This window comes from Pleurodeles waltl, chromosome 3_1, assembly GCF_031143425.1.
Source record: "Pleurodeles waltl isolate 20211129_DDA chromosome 3_1, aPleWal1.hap1.20221129, whole genome shotgun sequence".
In the NCBI taxonomy this organism is placed as follows: domain Eukaryota; kingdom Metazoa; phylum Chordata; class Amphibia; order Caudata; family Salamandridae; genus Pleurodeles; species Pleurodeles waltl.
The window spans coordinates 1,929,265,795-1,929,285,602 of NC_090440.1; the positions used below are offsets into that span (position 1 = coordinate 1,929,265,795).

A 19,808-nucleotide genomic window follows, 5' to 3' on the forward strand; every position below is an offset into this window, starting at 1 on the left:
CTGCTATCCAGAACAGCGCAAAGCCTGGCTGACGTTAAAATGTCTGCATGGGTTCCTGGTCGGTCCATGGTTGCTTTGCACGAAAATCTACAAATAAAAGCTTTTACAACAATAAACAACCGTGAAAGACACTGAACGAATGGAAAAGTCATGGCATTAAATACTGTTATAATTCAATGTGATATGAACAAAAAGTTGTGTTGCAGCAAAAAGTCACAGCAAGCCAGTCTTCCTTCTCTTTTTCAGTTTACACCATTTTATTGCCATCCTCTGTCAAGTAAACCATATAGATACAACGATCTTGAGAACTCCTTGCGCATCTTTGTGGGAAATGATTTTGTAGTAAATAGTTGCAGGGAGGGCAGAGCAAGGGTTAGCAGCCAGTTTACTCCCTTCACAAGTTGGGCCAGCAGCCCTGCGTCAAAATGAATCCCCAGCTCATGAGTAACAGCAGTGCCCTGAAGGGACAGGTATCTGTCAACAGTGGCTTAGGGCTGTCCAGGGCAGCAGGCGAACATATACGAGCAACCACTCTTAACAAACTGCTTGGTACCTGTCCAGATAAAACCCACCACAGTGTGTGTACAAAAGTGCTGAAAATCCAGTTTTCATCATGGCCACCGGATGGAATTCAACATTCATAAATGCCATTGGACAAAACATAAATGATTTGTCTTCAGTAGTTATTTTCACTTTCATGCAACATAAAATCCAGTACAATTCCTTACTACTCCAGCATTGTTCTCCTGTGGGACTTAGAGGCCAAAGTTAATTAACTCCACCGCAGCAATCCAGAGGTTTCACAGGAATGCACCACTTTATTCTGTACGCCTATTGCAGACAGGAGGAAAGCACAGCTCAATCTTCTTTGGTGGCCTCTTTCCTGCGCTGCTTGTACTCTTTGGCTGTCTTTAAAAGAGACAGGAGGATGGGTACAGCCATGGGCAAAAACAGTGGGATGTAGATGGCAAACTTTTGGTCATCTGGAAAATATAAGAGATGGAGGAGGGACGGGTCGAAAAAGGCCTTCTCAGACGACGTGATGGCTTCTTTGCTGGCCTGGAAAGCAAATTCTAACATGCCACTCTCAAGATGAGACACAGCCACCTGCACTGCAGCGACAGCTCGATACACCTAAGGGTGGAAATATTAAATAATTAGAATTCTGCACAGGGGAAAATGGTCACTTCATACACGCATGCACACCAGTTTGCTACATATTCAAATACATTAACCAGTTCACCTATTGCATGATACATACGTGTTCAAATAATGCATTTTTAACTTATTGCTTCTATAACCCTCTGCTGACTCGAAGGGTATGAAGGCACTTAGAACACATCAAACATAAGCAGCATCACCCCTCAGATTTGATAATGTTAGGTCTCAAAAAACAAAAAGTTGAATCAGGCCAACAAGTATACGTTTAAGTAGTTGGCACTGGCATTAGAAGTATCGGTTCGTAGACAATGCATGCCTTAACCCAAAATAAGACAAAATCAATTAATTCATTACAAAATTAATTACAACTTGCTGGTCTATTCAGCAATTTGCCAAGATCAGGAATACACTATGAAAAGAACAGACATTTTTGACCTGTGATTTTGTTTAATGTTGCCACTTCTCTGCCAAGTGGCATGTGAATCACAATAAACTATTTCAATTCATCCTCCATTACCTATTTTTTGATGCATCAAGTTCCAATTAATATACTTTTTTTCCACGGGTAGTTCTACGGGTATAGTTTAAAGCCCTTTAGAGTGTCTCTCCAATATTAAATGTATCTGCGATTACTGCCGAGATCAGTGAAGGTGTGTCTGCTTCATATTATTTTTCAAAATATTAATAATTAACCCCCCCACATCACAAAGAAATCTACCTGCAGAAATCTTAGCAAACGTAGAATTCTGCCTAGGACCCCCATACATGAGAGGGTGTATAGAAATTATGACTGGACAGCAATTGCAAGTAACCTTAGGAGTAGATATGAAATTCAGATGTATACGTAGAGATCTCAACTTAGGCAATGGAAAGTTCAGAATGGAAAAGTATAAGAAAACAGCATTTACCTGACCTGAAGAAATAAACAAACGCACACACGACTCGTAATCCTGCAAGCATATAAATACAGCCCACACCCTAGACTAGTGTACTCTTCCCCTTGAATCGTGTGACTTTCAGAATGCCCTACTGCAGCCTTCAGAATGCAGCAAGCCCCACTCCAGAGGAGGAACGTTATTAAGGAGACAGACCTTGTAGTTACCTTTGCTACTGACCATTACAGAAAAACCCATGGTCTGCACCAAAGAAAACAAAATGGCAAGATAAGAGGAGGCGGAGAATGAGAGGTTTTTCAGGCTACACGCGGCAACAGCTCTTCTTGGAAGACCCAAATCTCAAAGAAAGTATCCTCTCTACCACCCACCTCATACATGGTCTGCCAGTTGCAGATAATCCCAATGTCAGGCCAGGTACGAACCTAAAACCTTCTATTTTACCACTGCATTTCTACCTCACACTCATGTCACTCTTCACCACCTTACAGGTAGCCACACATCTCACTTATACAGATTAACCCCCTTTATATTTCTAAGGATTACTTGCATCCTAACCATACACAAAGGAACAATATCTATAATAATGTAATTTATGTCTTGGTTTGTCATTCCTCAATACTGATGCCAGTGAATCTTCAATACCGTTTGTAAAGAAATGTCCCTTTTTGTATCGCCACCCTCAAGTTTTTTCAAATGATACTGCTGGTTTTCCGACTCGGAGAGTGCACCGAGGCCTGCTAATCAGACCTCAGTGCCAGTGCCCTGATTATAAAGTGTATGTTGAATTGGCTGTACCCAATTGAAAATTGCTAACTTACCTGTAAGTCCATAGTATATGGTACCCTGGTATCCAGGACATGTTAGAGGGGTGCCCCACGGCTTACAGCACTAGTTGTGCCACAATGTATGTCACCCAAGTGAAACAAGTACCCCACACTGCCATTGCTGTTAGGCAGAGTCGTTGTGCACTGCTAGTCTGACTTTGCCATTGAAAGCACTACTTTCCCTGTACATCTGTGCAAGTCATCCCTCTGGCAGGCCTACGGAGTCATAAGGCAGGGTGCAACATACAACATGGACAGGACATGTAGTATACATGTCCTGAAAGCAAACATGTGAAAACAGTTTTTACTGAGGAAAGACTTGGTTGTCCAATTGGCGAGTACAGGATTACACACTGGCACTCCAGGTTATCAAACAACTTGTTACGTTAAGTTCAACTTGTATCTAAAGTCAAAATTAATGTAACTTGTTGCAGTGTGCAGCGTTTACAAAGCTTCCACCTTGTTGCCCATAAAACTCTCGTGCCTTCCTGGGAATACATGGTGCCTGTTCCACTAGAACGCCTTCTGTTCTCCTGGGAAGACATGCCAATGACTCTCAGTAAGGAGAACAATGAGGGATTACAGGCCAGGGAGGCATTACTTTCTTCCTGCAGGAAACCACTTGGGCGTTAGCCCCAAAAGCAGGCTTCCAATGAGAAGCCACCTTTGAACAGTAAATGTGTAACATAGGAAAGTGGGCTGCCCCATTGTTTAGTCAAACAGGCTGGCAGAGGGAGCAGAGAGGGGAAACCAGCTGCCAAACCGGTTTCCCCAGAGGTGTTTAGCCCTGAGGTAGCCACACCTCAGGGGTGTGTGCTATGAAGGCCTGAACATTGAGAGGGGTCTTGCCATCTTGGGAGTGAGCAGAATGGTGCATCTTGGGATTGCCAGATGCCACAATCCACAGGAAGTGATCACCAAATGGGAGGGAAGGACAAGGGCTACCAAAGGCATCCTGCCCTGCGGGCATTTTCCAAGCATTAAAGGAGGCACCTCTGACACTCAGACTGGAAGAAGGACTGAAGGAAGACTGCCCTGCTGCACCAAAGGACCAGCACCAAAGAAGACTGCACCAGCTGCACCTGGTGGCTACATAAGGCTGTGTCCTACTTAAGAAGAAGTAGCCTTCAAAGGCCAGTAAAGCCAAGAGACTCCAAGGGCCAGCCGACTGGCCACTTGTTTGCAGCACAGGGACACAACAGCTGAAGAAGCCTGCTGAGGCAAGTTGGCAGCCTAAAGTCTTCAAGCCACTACCACCGCTACTGTGCAGCACCATGGACCAAGACTCGATGCACAGAGTTGCGTCCGAGTTCGCAGAGTGCTGTCAGAGAGCTGCTGGGACCCTGCAATCAGGATCCCCTTACCATCTTCATGGACAGAGAAATCCCTGCAGGAAGACCCCCATTGACTGAGTCAATCCACAACATCCTTGGAGCATCTTCAGCATCCTTCATTCCTTGCATCAGTACCACTCCATAGGAATCCACTGCAACACAGATAAAGTGTCTGGAAATACTAGAGGGCTCTAGAGATAACAGTTTTTAAGGACCTTGCTGGTCCCCCTTACTAGCTCCCTGCTGAAATTGGTCACCCTAAATAATTCTGCCTGACCGCATAAACAAACAAGTTTTCTCTGAAAAAGTTTTTAAGTATCAAATTCATTGAATTTGCAAAGGTTGGTCTTTGCGGTTGAGTGAAAATGCTCCGATTTACTATTACTTGTAAAACCGATATATCAAGAACCGATATATCAAGAGCATCTTTTTTGCTCTACTGTCCAAATTCTTACAAAAATAAGACGGATTCTTGAGTGTTGTGTCAATTTCTTCAATTGTTTTGGTGCTCTTTAAATGCTTTACACCTGTTCATCTGTGTAAGCCTTGCTGCTCGGTGACACATCTACCTAGGGTTGAGCTAAGGGTTTGACAGACAAAACCTAAGGGCCCTAGAGGGGTTGGTAAATGTATTACGCAGTGACAATGCACACCCACACCATATAATCCACCCCATTTTCCCAAACACTTTTGGCGATACAGTCAATTCCGAATACAGTTGAACTGTAATCAATAGCCATCTAATGTCCTCATCCATATCAAATTATATTCTTTACAGGTGATGCATTTGCCACCAGCTAACTGCCACCACTTCTACTTCTTTTTCGGAAAACAGTGTGCGGACATGGACAACAGCCAGATGACAGAGGTGTATATTCACTTAAAAAAAACAAAGGTCACAGGGACGTTATAGTTAGGTTCTGAATTTACTCACACAAAACCATAGAAATTCAGCAGTTAGAGGTATTTCAAGTAACTTTAACTCGCGCCCTAAGGTAACTATAACTTGCGCTCCTCATCATGCACAGTGTTATCTTCAATAATTTAAATGTTTAACTGATATTTTTATGGACATTATAAAAGTTGTCATGAGAGCTGTAATATCTGTGGTATTTCGCACTGCATGGCGCAAGTTATAGTTACCTATGCGTGAGAGTTATAGATACTTGAAATAACTAACTATAACTGCTGAATTTCTATGGTTTTGTGTACGTAAATTCAGAACCTAACTGGAACGCCCCTGTAACCTTTGTTTTTTTTAAAGTGAATTTCTATATTTTTTTAATTCTATTTTCTAACTATAACAGCCCTCTAACCTGGTTTATTTTCAGTGAATTTCTATGTTTTTTTTTTTTTTTTTTTAACAAAGTCATTTTAATTATGGCCAGTCCCTGCAACCAACCCCCATAACCAACCAACGCCGCGCATGGCTGAACGATGTGCATGCTGGGGGTTGGCCGCAGGGCCTGTATCTCTGGGTGTGAGAACAGGTGTGAGAGGGTGTCTCTGGGTCTGAGAGTGGGTGTGAGTGTGTGGGTGTGAGAGGGTCTATGTGGGTGTGAGAGTGTCTGGGTGTGAGAGAGAGTCCCGGTGTGAGAGTGTTTCTATGAGTGGGTGTGTCAGTGTCTGTTTAGGCCTATGAGTGGATGTGTGAGAGTCTGAGTGGGTCTGTGAGTGGGTGTGTGAATGTCTGAGTGGGTCTGAGTGGGTGCATGAGTGTCTAAGTGGGTCGGTGAGAGTGCGCAAGTCTCTTAGTGGGTGCACGAGTGGGTCTGTAACTGAGTGCTTGAGTCTCTGGAGTCGGTCTGTGAGTGAATGCAGGATTCTCTGAGTGGGGCTGTGTGTGAGTTAATGCAAGATTCTCTGAGTGGGGCTGTGTGTGAGTTAATGCAAGATTCTCTGAGTGGGGCTGTGTATGAATGAGCCTGAGTGGGGCTGTGTGTGAATGAGCCTGAGTGGGGCTGTGTGTGAATGAGCCTGAGTGGGGCTGTGTGTGAATGAGCCTGAGTGGGGCTGTGTGTGAATGAGCCTGAGTGGGGCTGTGTGTGAATGAGCCTGAGTGGGGCTGTGAGTGGGTGCACAAGTGTCTGAGTGGGGCTGTGTGTGAATGAGCCTGAGTGGGGCTGTGAGTGGGTGCACAAGTGTCTGAGTGGGTCTGTGAGTGAGTGCATTAGTCTCTGAGTGGGTGTGTGAGTGGTTGCATGAGTGTGTGAGTGGGTGTGTGAGTGCCTGTGTGGGTGATTCAGCCAGAAAGGAACCTCACCTGCCCTTTTATCCAACATGAGTCCACAGCTTTGTTCAAAATATCTACACAAATGGAGTTCTTTCTGACTCCTTGGGTAAATGTCCAGTATGTATTCCACACTATAGCTGTGTAATGGAGCACAAAGAAATGTCACCAGTAACCTTGTGTGTGTTTTGGCAAAATGAGTGTTCCTGGAGCATCTTACTTTACAATTTAGTAATAACATGAATACAGAGGCCAAAGAGACTACAAAGACGTAAATCTCCACCAAACCAGGGTCCTTTCTTTCACTTATATGAGGAAAGTGTTTCTTTGTTTTGTGGAGATGTCCTGATATTCCTTGGCATCAAGAATGCAGCACCAAAATCGGTGGCAAACGTACTGGGGGACCCTTTGGTAAGCTGTCCATCATCTTGGCAAATTAAGACCTTTGCATACTATTAAGGTGATTAGTGCAGGGCCAAGCGGGCGCAGCTTCCAGGTGATCTGCACATTTGCATACTTGTAACAATTTAAGGGGAGAACCATGGACTCTGCTCTCACCAGAAGAGGACAAGAAAGAACCCACTTGTCACAGTCACATACAGATTGAAATCCAATAGACCACTTATGCATTCACTTTCACAGAGGATTTCAGATTGTAATAGGGGAGGTGGGCCACGCGGCCCCCCCCCCCTTCCCTGGGCCGATTTTGGCCACGGGGAGCCCATCCCCTGGGGCCTGGCCTTAAAATATATTATTTGTCATTTATAAAAATTAAAAAAATCACGGTCTACTTACACAGTTTTCTCTCAAGTGAATATTTCATACATGAATAGAGGTTTGAACTGTCTTGAGAACATTACTGTAAAATATCACTATTGTCCTCTATCATACCGTCACTAATCTGAAATTTATTTTGATATTTTCATCAACCATTGGAACTAGGGACATATGTTCACCATTCTTTCCAGAACCAAGGTGCAGCAGTCAACACCTAAAGGTCTGTCTATAATGGAAGCATCTGTCGCTACACCAAGCAATATATTACATATTATCAGGTCTTTGGTCATATAGGAATTAATAACTAGCAATAAGTAATATTGTATGGTATTCATATGTGTAAAAGACTGTCTATTTTCCAAACATATTGCATGTTTCTGATGGATACACTACCTGTGGATTCCTCACCTAATGAATACTCACATTGCGCCAGCATTCAACGGAAATCTTCTTCCTAGCTTCTGCACGTCGACGAGGACGTCACAATTGCCCACGCGACGCCGTCTGACGTCATACAGGCAATAAGAGGTCCTCGCCGACGTCAGTTCCCTTTTTTCCGTGCCATTCGAAACGGTTATCTTCGAGGGAGCTACTGTTGCAGTATCGACAGTTACAGTTTGTTTTTTTTGGCGATTTTTACTTTGCGAGATTACAATGTCGCAAAGAAAGTCAGGATTCCTGCCGTGAGTGTGGTGACAAAATGTCGGTAACGGACCCACATTCTGACTGCTTGTGGTGTCTTAGTTCCGACCATGATGTTGATAAGTGCAATTCTTGTCAACATATGAATCCTAAGGCCCTGAAAGAGCGTGAGGCCAAGCTTTTTCTTGCGAAGTCGAAAAAGAAGGAGAAGAAACATCATCGAAAGTCGTCGTCACCGAAGTCTCATCGGCGCCATCGGGACTCCCGCCGTCGTCGAGATTCACGGCGCCGGTCGAGTAGGGAGAGGTCTCGGTCGAGGTCTTCATCAGCTCGACGTCGGAAGACTTGGGAAGTCAGTCCCACTGTCACTCCCCAGCCGACGACGCTGTTACCATCTCCGGCTTCACCGACTTCACCCATGTCATCGGGCCATCCTCCTTCAGTGTTCGAGGTTCCGCAGCCTCAGATGTTTTCTCCGTCCTTGCAGACGTCGAGACCGGCGTCTATGTCGCCTTCGAACCAGGCACCCCAGTACCCGGCCTTCCCGGCCCCTGGAGCTGACAGTACCGCATTCCTGAATGCGATGGTTTCCATCTTCCAACAGATGGCTCCAGGTGGTGGACCGGCTGGTCCTTCGGGCCCTTTGGCCTTCAACATGAGTGCTCCGGCTCCACTTCGACCGGCACCCTTTATGCCCTTTGGCCTTCAACATGAGTGCTCCAGTGGCTTCGGCTCCTGAGGCTTCGGCTCCTACCGCTTCGGCTCCTGCGGCTTCGATTTTTCAGCCAGTGACACTGTCTAGACCTCCTCCGGGACAGTCTTCACACCTACTGGCTCCTCGTTCGGCGCCGAAGACAACTATGGTGCCTGTAGACCCGGCGTCTGACGGATCCGACGATCGGCGTCATTCTTCGATGTCTGCGGACGCCATGTCGACGCCGAGGATAGAGAAGAGGTTGCACTCGAGGAGACTTGCTCTCCGCCTCCTTGAAGAACAGGAATACCAGAGACAAGCCTTGGAGGAAGGGGAGATCGAGGATTCTCGTGAGGGTCTCCATGGACTAGACACTGCTAGTGGCCTAGATACCTCCCCTGAATGGGACTTGTCATCACCTGGGGAGTACACAGAGGAGGCGGCCACTTTTCATTCTGTTATCAGAAAGGCAGCTGGCTTCCTGGACCTCCCTTTGCCAGTGACTGAAGCCAAGCAGAACATCTTGACGGAAGTGTTGCACCCTGCCTCTACATCAGCAGAGCTACTTTTGCCATTCAATGAAGCGCTACTGGACCCCATAATGGAAGTCTGGAAGAAGTCGGTGTCTTCTTCAGCCGTCAATTGATCTGTGGCTAAGAGGTATCGGGTTGCACCGGCTGACCCAGGTTTTCTTTCCAGGCATCCAACACCTGAAAGCCTGGTGGTCCAGGCTTCCTGCTCAGCAAGGGTTGCTCCTGGGTCCTTTCCAGCTGTACCCTCGGATAGAGACTCCAAGAAGATGGACATGTCATCCAAAAAGGTGTTCTCATCATGTAGCATGGCATTGAAGTCCACCAATGCTACATGCATTTTAGGAAGATACATTTATGCCATGATGGACAAGATTAAATCAATGCACACAGAGGTTCCTCAGGAATTATTAAGCCTGGTATCTGACGCTCAGGCAGCTGCAACCCAGGTTATCCAATCTGGGTTGGATACAACTGACTCGGTTGCTAGGGCAATGGGCACTGCTGTAGTTACGAGGAGGCAGGCCTGGCTTCGTAACTCAGGATTTTCCTCTGATGTGCAATCAACCCTACTGGACCTTCCTTTTGATGGTGACAAGCTGTTTGGTGCCAAGGCGGATTCGGCATTAGAAAGGTTCAAAGAGAGTAGGGCCACGGCCAAGTCGCTGGGCTTGCAAGCCACTTCTTCTACTTCCTCCAGATTTTTTAGGAGGTTTCGAGGATTTGGTCGTGGTTCCTCCTCCTCCTTTCGAGGGAAATTCCAGCAACCCACCTCTGCTCTCTCCTATAGATCTTTCAGAGGGAGGGGTAGGGTCCGTATCAGGGGAGCCACTCAGCAGCACTCTGCCTCTTCCTCTTCCTCTGGAGGGGTGCAGCAGGAGAAGCAGCCTTAGGCTTCCACCAATTCCCACTCACTCTACTCCTGTAGGGGGGAGGTTACTGAATTTTCTCCAAAAGTGGGAGGTCATAACATCAGGCTCCTGGATTACCAGGATTGTGAGAAAGGGCTATACCCTTCCCTTTCGGGAGTTTCCGCCCCCATCCCGCCCCGCCCATCTTATTGTTCAGAAGAACACCTCCTGTTGTTAGAACAGGAGGTTCAAGTCCTCCTTTCAAAGGGTGCGGTGGAGTTGGTCCCAAAGCAGGAAAGGGGTCAAGGTTGTTACTCGAGGTACTTCCTGATTCCCAAGAAGGATGGTCGGTTGAGACCAATCCTGGACCTAAGGATCTTGAATTGGTTCCTCAAACAGGAAAAGTTCAAGATGCTGACCCTAGCTCAGGTGCTTTTGGCGTTGAACAATGGAGATTGGATGGTGTCTGTCGACTTGCAGGATGCTTACTTTCATATCCCGATACTCAAGTCGCACAGGAAGTATCTACGGTTTGTGGTGGGGTCGCAGCACTATCAGTTTGCGGTCCTCCCGTTTGGTCTTACTTCAGCACCTCGAGTCTTCACGAAGGTGATGTCGGTGGTTGCGGCAGAGCTCAGAAGGAAGGGGATAGCAGTATTTCCTTATCTGGACGACTGGTTGATCAAAGCCAAGTCTCCGGAGCTCGTGTTGCATCACCTGCAGTCGACAACCCAGTTGTTGTTCGACCTGGGCTTTTCGGTGAACGTGCCCAAATCTCACCTAGAGCCCGCTCAGCACCTCCTGTTCATAGGGGCAGTACTGGATACAACATTGAATCGAGCCTTTCCTCCACCTCAGCGGATTCAGGACATTCAGGCGTTGGTTCCAATGTTTCAAAGTGGAGCGGTCATTCCAGTCCTCAAGGTCCTAAGTCTGCTCGGTCTGTTTGCCTCCTGCATACTGTTGGTCACGCATGCTCGCTGGCACATGAGGGCTCTTCAGTGGTGTCTCCGAAGGCAGTGGTCTCAACACAAAGGAGATCTCGAAGGCTTGGTGAGGATCTCCAAAGATGCTGCCACGGATTTGAAGTGGTGGATTGCGGACGGCAATCTTTCTCGAGGAAGGCCGTTCTCGCAAGCTCCTCCAGTGGCCACAGTAATAACGGATGCTTCCACTCTAGGGTGGGGAGCTCATCTGGGGGACCTGGAAATCAAAGGTCTTTGGTCTCCAGTAGAACAGATGTTTCATATCAATCTGTTGGAGTTACGGGCTGTACGTCTGGCTCTCAGGGCCTTCCTCCCATCCCTTCGCGGTCAGTCGGTTCAGGTCCTGATGGACAATACTACCGCGATGTGGTATATAAACAAACAGGTTGGGGTAGGGTCGTACCTTGTCTGCAGAGAAGCTCTTCGGCTATGGTCCTGGGCAAAGGACCATCAGATTTGCTTGGTAGCAAATCATCTGGCCGGGGTCTTGAACGTACGTGCGGACGGTCTCAGTCGCCATTTCTCGGCAGATCACGAGTGGCGTCTCCATCCAGATCAAGTCCGTCTAATTTTCCAGATGTGGGGGTTTCCTCAGATAGATCTGTTTACCACCCGGGAAAACTCACACTGCCCGTTATTCTGCAGCCTCCAGTATCCGGTACAGGGAGCATTAGGGGATGCGTTTCAGAGGACCTGGTGCGACCAGTTGCTTTACTCGTTTCCCCCCATACCCTTGATTCCTCGAGTATTGAGGAAAATACGCCAAGACCGGGCCCAAGTCATCTTAATAGCTCTGGATTGGCCAAGGAGGGTATGGTACACGGACCTTCTCCAACTCTCACTGTGCTCTCCGCTCCGTCTCCCTCTCAGGGCAGACCTCCTCTCGCAGTCGCAGGGGCAGGTTTTACACCCCCACCTCCAGAGCCTGCACCTTCATGCCTGGAGATTGAACGGGGCAACCTGAGTTCTTTCTCTCTCCCGCCTGATGTAGTGGATGTTATCTTAGCGGCCAGGCGACACTCCACTAAATCCATCTACGCTAATAGGTGGTCTAAATTTGTTTTTTGGTGTGGAGAGAGGCAGATTGATCCCTTACTTGCTCACTTGTCGCATGTTTTATCTTTTGCATTGTCTCTAGCACAGAGGGGTTGTGCAGTGGCTACGGTTAAGGGATACTTGTCTGCTCTTTCAGCCTTTATTTGTCTTCCAGACCAGCCTTCTTTGTTTAAATCCCCTATAGTACTTAGGTTCTTGAAGGGTCTTATGAATAAATTCCCTCCTACTCCTTTCGTTATGCCTCAGTGGGATTTGAACTTGGTTCTAACTTTCCTTATGGGGTCCCCTTTTGAGCCTATGCACTCTTGCCCCTTGAGATTATTGGTCCTAAAGACGGTCTTTCTGGTTGCAATTACTTCTGCAAGGAGAGTGAGTGAGTTGCAAGCTCTATCTGTAAAACCCCCTTATACATCTTTTTATGGGGATAAGGTGGTGTTGAGGACCAAGGCTGCTTTCCTTCCGAAGGTTGTTTCACCCTTTCATATGTCCCAGACGATTACTCTTTCCACGTTTTATCCTCCGCCTCGTCCTTCAAAGGAAGAAGAGAGACTTAATCGCTTAGATCCAAGGAGGGCGCTAAGCTTTTATATAGACAGGACAAAGGATTTCAGGCTGGAGGATCAGCTCTTCATCGGGTACGTGGGACAGAGGAAAGGAAAGGCAGTCCACAAGAGAACACTCTCCAGGTGGGTTGTTCTTTGCATTAAAATGTGTTACTCTTTAGCAAAGAAAGAACCCCCTGATGGTATAAGAGCTCATTCCACCAGAGCTAAATCTGCCTCTTCGGTCTTGGCTAGGGGTGTTCCTGTGGTTGACATCTGCAAGGCCGCAACTTGGTCGTCCCTTCACACTTTTGCGAAGCATTACTGTTTGGACTCTGAGGTCAGAAGGGACGGCCATTTTGCACGGTCGGTGCTGCAGGATTTCTTGGTTTGACCATTCAGGCACCCTCCACCGAGTGCGGTACTGCTTTGGGACTCTATTCATTAGGTGAGGAATCCACAGGTAGTGTATCCATCAGAAGAACGAGTTACTTACCTTCGGTAACGACTTTTCTGGTGGATACATTAGCTACCTGTGGATTCCTCACGGTCCCACCCGCCTCCCCGTTGCCGGTCTGGTCTAACCAAGTAATTCTTGAGTGTGCTCCTCTTGGTTTTGAGGACTTGTATATATTCTGTATATATGTTCATATGTATATATATTGCTCATATATTAATTTATTTGTTTTTTTTTAAAAAAAAAGAAGAAAAGAAGAATTGAGTGGTTAGAATGATGTAATTATTTAGGATATCATTAAATTTTGCAATTTGTTCTTTCATCTCAATGGCCTATTATTCTCAGGCACGTAAAAAATGTTGGTACTGGCGTTGGCACGTCGGCGAGGACCTCTTATTGCCTGTATGACGTCAGACGGCGTCGCGTGGGCAATTGTGACGTCCTCGTCGACGTGCAGAAGCTAGGAAGAAGATTTCCGTCGAATGCTGGCGCAATGGGAGTATTCATTAGGTGAGGAATCCACAGGTAGCTAATGTATCCACCAGAAAAGTCATTACCGAAGGTAAGTAACTCGTTCTTCTGTATTAGGGATATATATATATATATATATAATTGAGAATACGAAAGTATTAATTGTATTTCCCATTTTCTTAAAGCTCCTGGAGACAAAGAGCCTGACAGTGATGCCTTACCATCCACAAGCAGAGCGCTGCATGCAATCCTGGGATAAAAATCCTATCCACCTCAAAGCTGCCATGTCAGTGCTTCTAAAAATAGAGGAGGCGGATACAGTTGGTCCCCACCCAGGAAAACCTCTCCACAGACCTCAAGACTGGCCTGCAGACAACCTTCTAGGCAACAAATACAAAGTGAAAGTCAGCAGCCACTAGCTAGTTATGTAAGGATGCTCATATACTGGTTAAGCAGGACTCTCTTGAATCCACCACACACTTTACAAATACTCCAGTTAACTCCCAAACAACACCCTCCAATGTAGGAGCAAATCTGATCTTCTCTTCACCTTCTGAGAGAGAACCCCCTGGTTGTGGAGGACTTCTCCCCCATTTAACAATTACCCTCTCTCAACCTCCCAGATGTCAAATCTCGATGTAATGGACGACCTGTTGGCTTTGACAGACTGCCACAAATGTTGAAGTGGGGTGGGAGGATCAGTTTTTCCAGCAACAATAGTTAATGAAGGGGGACAGCTGTCAACTGGGAGGCCCTTCCCACCATCCTAACTCACCAGGCACCTAGGCGATGTAAAGACAGACTGGTGTCTCGGAAGAATTTAAAGTATCCCTCCAAGACATCTTCATTTATAGGGGCTGGGGAATGCAAGGCAGCCTGCCTTGGCCATGTAAATGATACAGGCTATATCACACTGTTTGTGTCAATCTGGAGGGCCAATGAATATGCCTCAGTCAAGTTGGACACAACAGCAACTTGAAAAGCTCAAGTCTCCCGTAAACATCTCACCTTCATAGCCATCCAGAAATCTACCAGGTCCCACTCAACAACTACAACTACAAGCTCCACTTCCAGTGGGGTCCAGTATTGCTAAGTCTGACATGTGGATAAAACCCTTCTTTCCCATCCTATCCTCCAGTCTCCCGAAACCCCTCAACCCATCTGGCATGCCCATCACGAGCATATAATCTACTACTTAATTGCCCATCCTCACTAAAAACACTCCAAATGTGAAAATTGTGCACCCCACAACTTTCGAAGCATATGGAAACACTTTATTCACCTCTTTCAAGAAGTTTCACTTACATTTTACCTGTGTATCTTATCTTGTTCAGCTAGCCATGAATGAGAGTGTTAGAATGGTGTTTTGCAGCGTGTTAACAGTTAATAATCCTTAGAACAACACATTCACATACATCTATTAGCATCTCAACACACATATTCAAAAGTAAAAAACAACAACTACTTAGAAGTTAGAAAATATTTCATATATAAAATATATAAATACATTAGAAAATAAATCTTCAAGCATTTACTTTAACAAAAAGTCAACTGCTCTTTGGAAGCGAAAAAATAACAAAAATGGAGCATTTGTTCAAGCAGCTAGATTCAACTTGGAGTTGTTTGGCCAACTTAAAAAATAAAAAATAAAAAAAAGGTACTAGGAATGTCAGGGTGCCAGCCTATGTACTTAGTTAAAAGGGGATTACAATCACAAAAATAATGTAGATGTTAAAAAATAAAATAAAAATAAATAAAAATTGTCGTCCCAAAGTTCTGATGTTTTGGAAAAGAAAATTAAAGCTCCCAAACCAAGTGGAGTGGTAGAACAGCTTTTCTGAGGTAAGGGACAAACTTCCAGGCCTCCTTCCTCTTCGTTACATACTAGAACCATTTGGCTCTCCTCCACAAACACAGGCATCTGGGATTGTGGGCGTCATTAAACAGCAAATGAGGATCTTTGCACAGGTCAGAGAGGGCAGATATGCAGCATGCATCTCTTTGTGTGCTTCACGTAGGCCATCATGCTTGAAGGCCCGAAGAGATTGCCTGATGACCAGCAATGACCAGCTTCACGATTCTATTGAAAACAGCCATGGCCACATACTCAGGGGGTGGAGTGGAGCAATCTATGGCAGTTCAGGGATGCGAGGGGTGAATTTCACCATCAGCTGCTGATCTCCTAGAAGGGCACTTGCATTAAGAGAAGAGGTAGCATGGCAAACAGCTGGAGGCCTTGTTGTTGCTGGGGCCACTACAGCAGAAGCTTCAGGCCCCTATGAAGGAGGGTCCTCTTCATGGGATGCCACAAGGAATTCTTGTTTGTCGTTGCTTAGATAGGCAAAACTCCCCATAAATATTTTTAGCAGAGAAACCCTGTTTAAAATGATGGTACTGCTGCAGTTACTTTACATTCTCCACAACTTTGTCCTGCTCATTCCTCAGACTTGGTTTGAGGGTCTATCAAGAAAAATGTATGCTTTTCTCTGGCAGAACCAGCCGCCTGAGCTGGCTTTTGGTAAGTGTGTACAATGAGCAAATGATGGGGATATGGGCACAGCAGATGTCTGTCTCTTTTACTGGGCAGCACAGATCCTAGTAGTGAACGACTGGCTGAGTGGGGGATGGTACAACCCCACTTTCTGTTTAGAAGTGGCCTTGATGGATCGAGAGGAAAAAAAAAAAAAAAAGGACTGTTGTGGCAGCCCTATTCCACGAGTCCTACCAGAAATTACCGGAGTGGTCCTACTCTCCTGGAAACCTGCACTGAGGTGGATGTGATTAAAAAACTCACTCTTAAAGACCCCTCCTGTGGCAGGGTAACTGGCTGTGACACACGGCGACCCTGGAAGGCTTCGAGAACTGGGACCTGATTGGTATAATTAAACTAGCTCACTTATGGCATGAAACACATGTGAAATCCTTCATGGACCTTCAACAAAAGTTTACCCTACATAAGTCGCAGTTCTTCTGCTATCTGCAGGTGTGCCACACTTTCCAATCCCACCACACTTCCCCTGATCCTCCCAAAAAATATAATCCAATTGAGGCTAGGCTCCTGTCAGGCCTGAGAGGGAAGGGAGTGGTCTCATAAATTTACAATTCCTAGTGATCCACGCACCGGATGTATTCAAGTCCCTGAAGATGGGAGGGATGGGTGGGACCACTGGATGAGTGATTAGAAAGATGTGCGCATGTCCAGGAGGGTATAGGTAATTTCCTTTTGACTTCACCTCATCCAACTAAAGTCTCTTCACGTCATACATGACACCTTTACCCCCTGTGGCAGGCAGACGCACAACACCTACTTGCTTCCACTGCCCAGAACCACAAGATTTCTTTTACATGGTCTGGTGCTGCCCAGTGATCATATTATATTGTGGGAATATTTTTTTTTATACAATATCAAGGGTCCCTGGAGGGGTGTCGGAGCCGCCACCCAGGGCAGCTCTACTAGGTATCCTAGATGACACAGGGGAGAGCCAGGGAGATAGCAATTTGAAGGGGGGTGGGTCGGAACCATGTTGGTCAAAAGGGCCATAGCGAGACACATGTCTTTTTGGCATTCCCCCTCAAACCCTACCACGGCAGGAGTCTTGGCGGGCCGAGATGGACTGGTATGCAAAGTAGAAAAAAAATCAATATACTGGCTGGAGGCGCTCTGCAAAACACAAGAATATTTGGGGGAAACGGTGGGACTACTATGACTTATCATAATGTAACTCTGGATCATGCAGTAGGGAGGACACTCGTAAGGCACAGGTTTCACAGAGAAATGGTACATGTTTATGCACATATAAACAATAAAATCTTGTTTCTAAAAAAAAAAATATATATATATATATATAATAATAATAATCTTGCTCGCTGGGGGAATTCCAGTGGTAGGCAGCAACCAAAATAGCTGCCTACCACAGAGTTCTGCTGTCGAATACGCCTTCTTGCAGCAAAAGAGGGGTCCTCAAGTTCCTCTGCAGCAGACTGGTATATCGGAGTGACCCATGGAGCAGCTGGCGCTGGAGGGTTGTTCCACTTGGGGGCCTGGCGGGCTCTGTGTGCTGCACTCTTGGGTGCTTGAATGTGCAGTGTCGAGCTTTGGAGGCCTGGTGGAGTCAGGGGCTGCGGGTGAGCCTAAGGCCTAAGCAGTAGCACCCCTCACCATGACAAGGGTCCATTAGAAATCTCCTGGATCATGACGCTCACCATTTGCAACTGTACGTAGCAGTGCCAGAGGCTTGCATCGTTGGAGCTGTGGGATCTCTGATGAGAGTCACTCACCTCTAAGTGGGTAGTAACGAGCAGGGTCTTTTTTCCTGTCAGAAACATCAGACCTTAGGTTGTGCTTTCAGTGAAGAGCCCTCTACTATCCGGAATAATTGTTCTTCTTGGAGGCAGGGTCAGTTATCGATCCATAGGTACAATGCTTTGTTATTGCCCCCCTTGCTGGCGGTGCGGCGTGTTTGACCAGGACCACATAGTGCGCCTCTCCTACTGGTGTCCCCTCAGGCCCACTTGAGTAGCCGGTGATCACCCTATTAACCAAGAGGCAAGGAGGACGCAGTGATGGGGGCCTGGACGTATCTCTCTCTCCTGCTATCTCTCAGTAACTGACTGTGTATTTAGAACATCGTGAGGAAGAGGGGTCTAAGATAGTAAAATTAGTTTTATCCAAGGAAATCTACTAGGAAGGCGACCACAATGACAGACATAGAGGGAGGCATGTTGAGTGGACTACCAGGTGGGTCCCAAGCTGGAACAGAGGCAGCTCTGCTGAGCTTGAGTTTGGGCTCCAATCTATATATGTGCTAAGATGGATTCCATGTCCTTCAGACTGGACAGACTTTTTCCTTTGCTTTTGTTTTGCTGCTGTAATTTTTTTGGTTGGTCCCTTAAAAGACATTGTGAATCTTGTTTTGTATAATTGTATTTTTAATTACAGTTGGGAAGTGACTCCTGTTGGAAAAGATAAACAAACATTGTTATTTATTGTTAAGGAAGCATGTGTGCGCTTTGAAAAGCACTTTTGTTTATTTGTGTGAAAGGCAGAAGCGCAATGTATTCTAAGCATATGTAGCATGCTTCTACCTTTCGAGTAAATAAAGAAATGTGTTTTAAAGCAAAGACACACTCCCTTCCCAATAATTCATAACGCTTGTTTAAATTTTTACAACAGTTATATTTGTCAAATTTGCTAAATATTTGGCATCAGTAAAGTGCTTTTGAACAGGACGCTATATTAGTGATGTTGTGCGCCCCAGTTGTTCGGTGTGGGAATGCTCTCAGTTAGTACCGATGCTCTCATGCCTTTACATTTTTAGGTCAAGTGCGTAAGCGCTGTAACCTGTTTTAAGTATTGTGGGCTTTTAACCGCGCCCACCTCACACCCATCACTTTCATTCATTTGTGGGCTTGCCTTTCAAAAATCACTTGATGTCATTGGTAAATGCTTTACATTTGTTTCGCCTTGGGGCGGTTTGGTTACCGCCTTGGACACTGACCCTGTTACAAGGATAATTGCACGATTGCAGATATACTTCAGTGTGGGCGAAATACTTTTTCCTTTTGTCTGCGTTTTGTGGCTGTATTGGCGCTTGCAGCAGTCAGAGAGCGAACTTGATTGGCGCTATCATTTTTACATTATATGCACTCTGATCTGCTTAGTACACGTTCTTTGCAGCAGGCATATTAACCCTGTGTGCTACCTTATGACTCCAAGCTTCCACTAGCCAAAATTATGTTCGCTTTACAGAAAGAACATACATTTCCAGAGTTATTTTGACTATTTTACATTACATGCACTTTGTGATTTGCCTAGTACACGTTCTTAGCAGCAAACACATTAACCCTGTGCGTTATCTTATGATGACTCCAAACTTCCAATAGACAAAAGTACGTTTTCTTAACTGCCATGGTGCTCCACAGTGCTAACTCGATCGGCAGTATAATAATTACATTATATGCACTCTGATCTGCTTAGTACACGTTCTTTGCAGCAGGCACATTAACCCTGTGCGCTATCCTACGATGACTCCAAGCTTCCACTAGACAAAAGTACGTTCTCTTTCCAGAAAGAATAAACATCGCCAGAGTTATTTTGACATTACATGCACTTCATGTACCTAGTACACGTTCTTTGCAGCAGGCATATTAACTCTGTACCTTATGATGACTCTAGGCTTCCACTAGAGAATAGTAAGTTCTCTCTTAAAAAAAACATTAATTGCCAGAGTTATTTTGACATTTTTACATTATATGCACTCTGATCTGCTTAGTACATTTTCTTTGCAGCACACATTCCTTCTGGGACTTTTAGTTTTATTTTGATAACGTTATACAAGGTGGAAACCAGCCCTTGGA

At 45.8% G+C, this 19,808-nt stretch overlaps 1 protein-coding gene across 4 annotated transcripts in view; it reads right to left on the minus strand.

Moving 5' to 3' along the window:
- Positions 1-229: 229 nt before the first annotated feature.
- Positions 230-19,808, minus strand: part of PIGS (phosphatidylinositol glycan anchor biosynthesis class S) — a 150,441-nt gene continuing 130,862 nt past the window's right edge. For all 4 annotated transcript variants that reach the window (XM_069226175.1, XM_069226173.1, XM_069226174.1 and 1 more), the window contains exon 12: positions 230-1,134. In XM_069226175.1, coding sequence (XP_069082276.1) covers positions 859-1,134 — 276 coding nt within the window. In that variant the 3' untranslated portion in view covers positions 230-858. The remainder of the gene's footprint in view (positions 1,135-19,808) is intronic.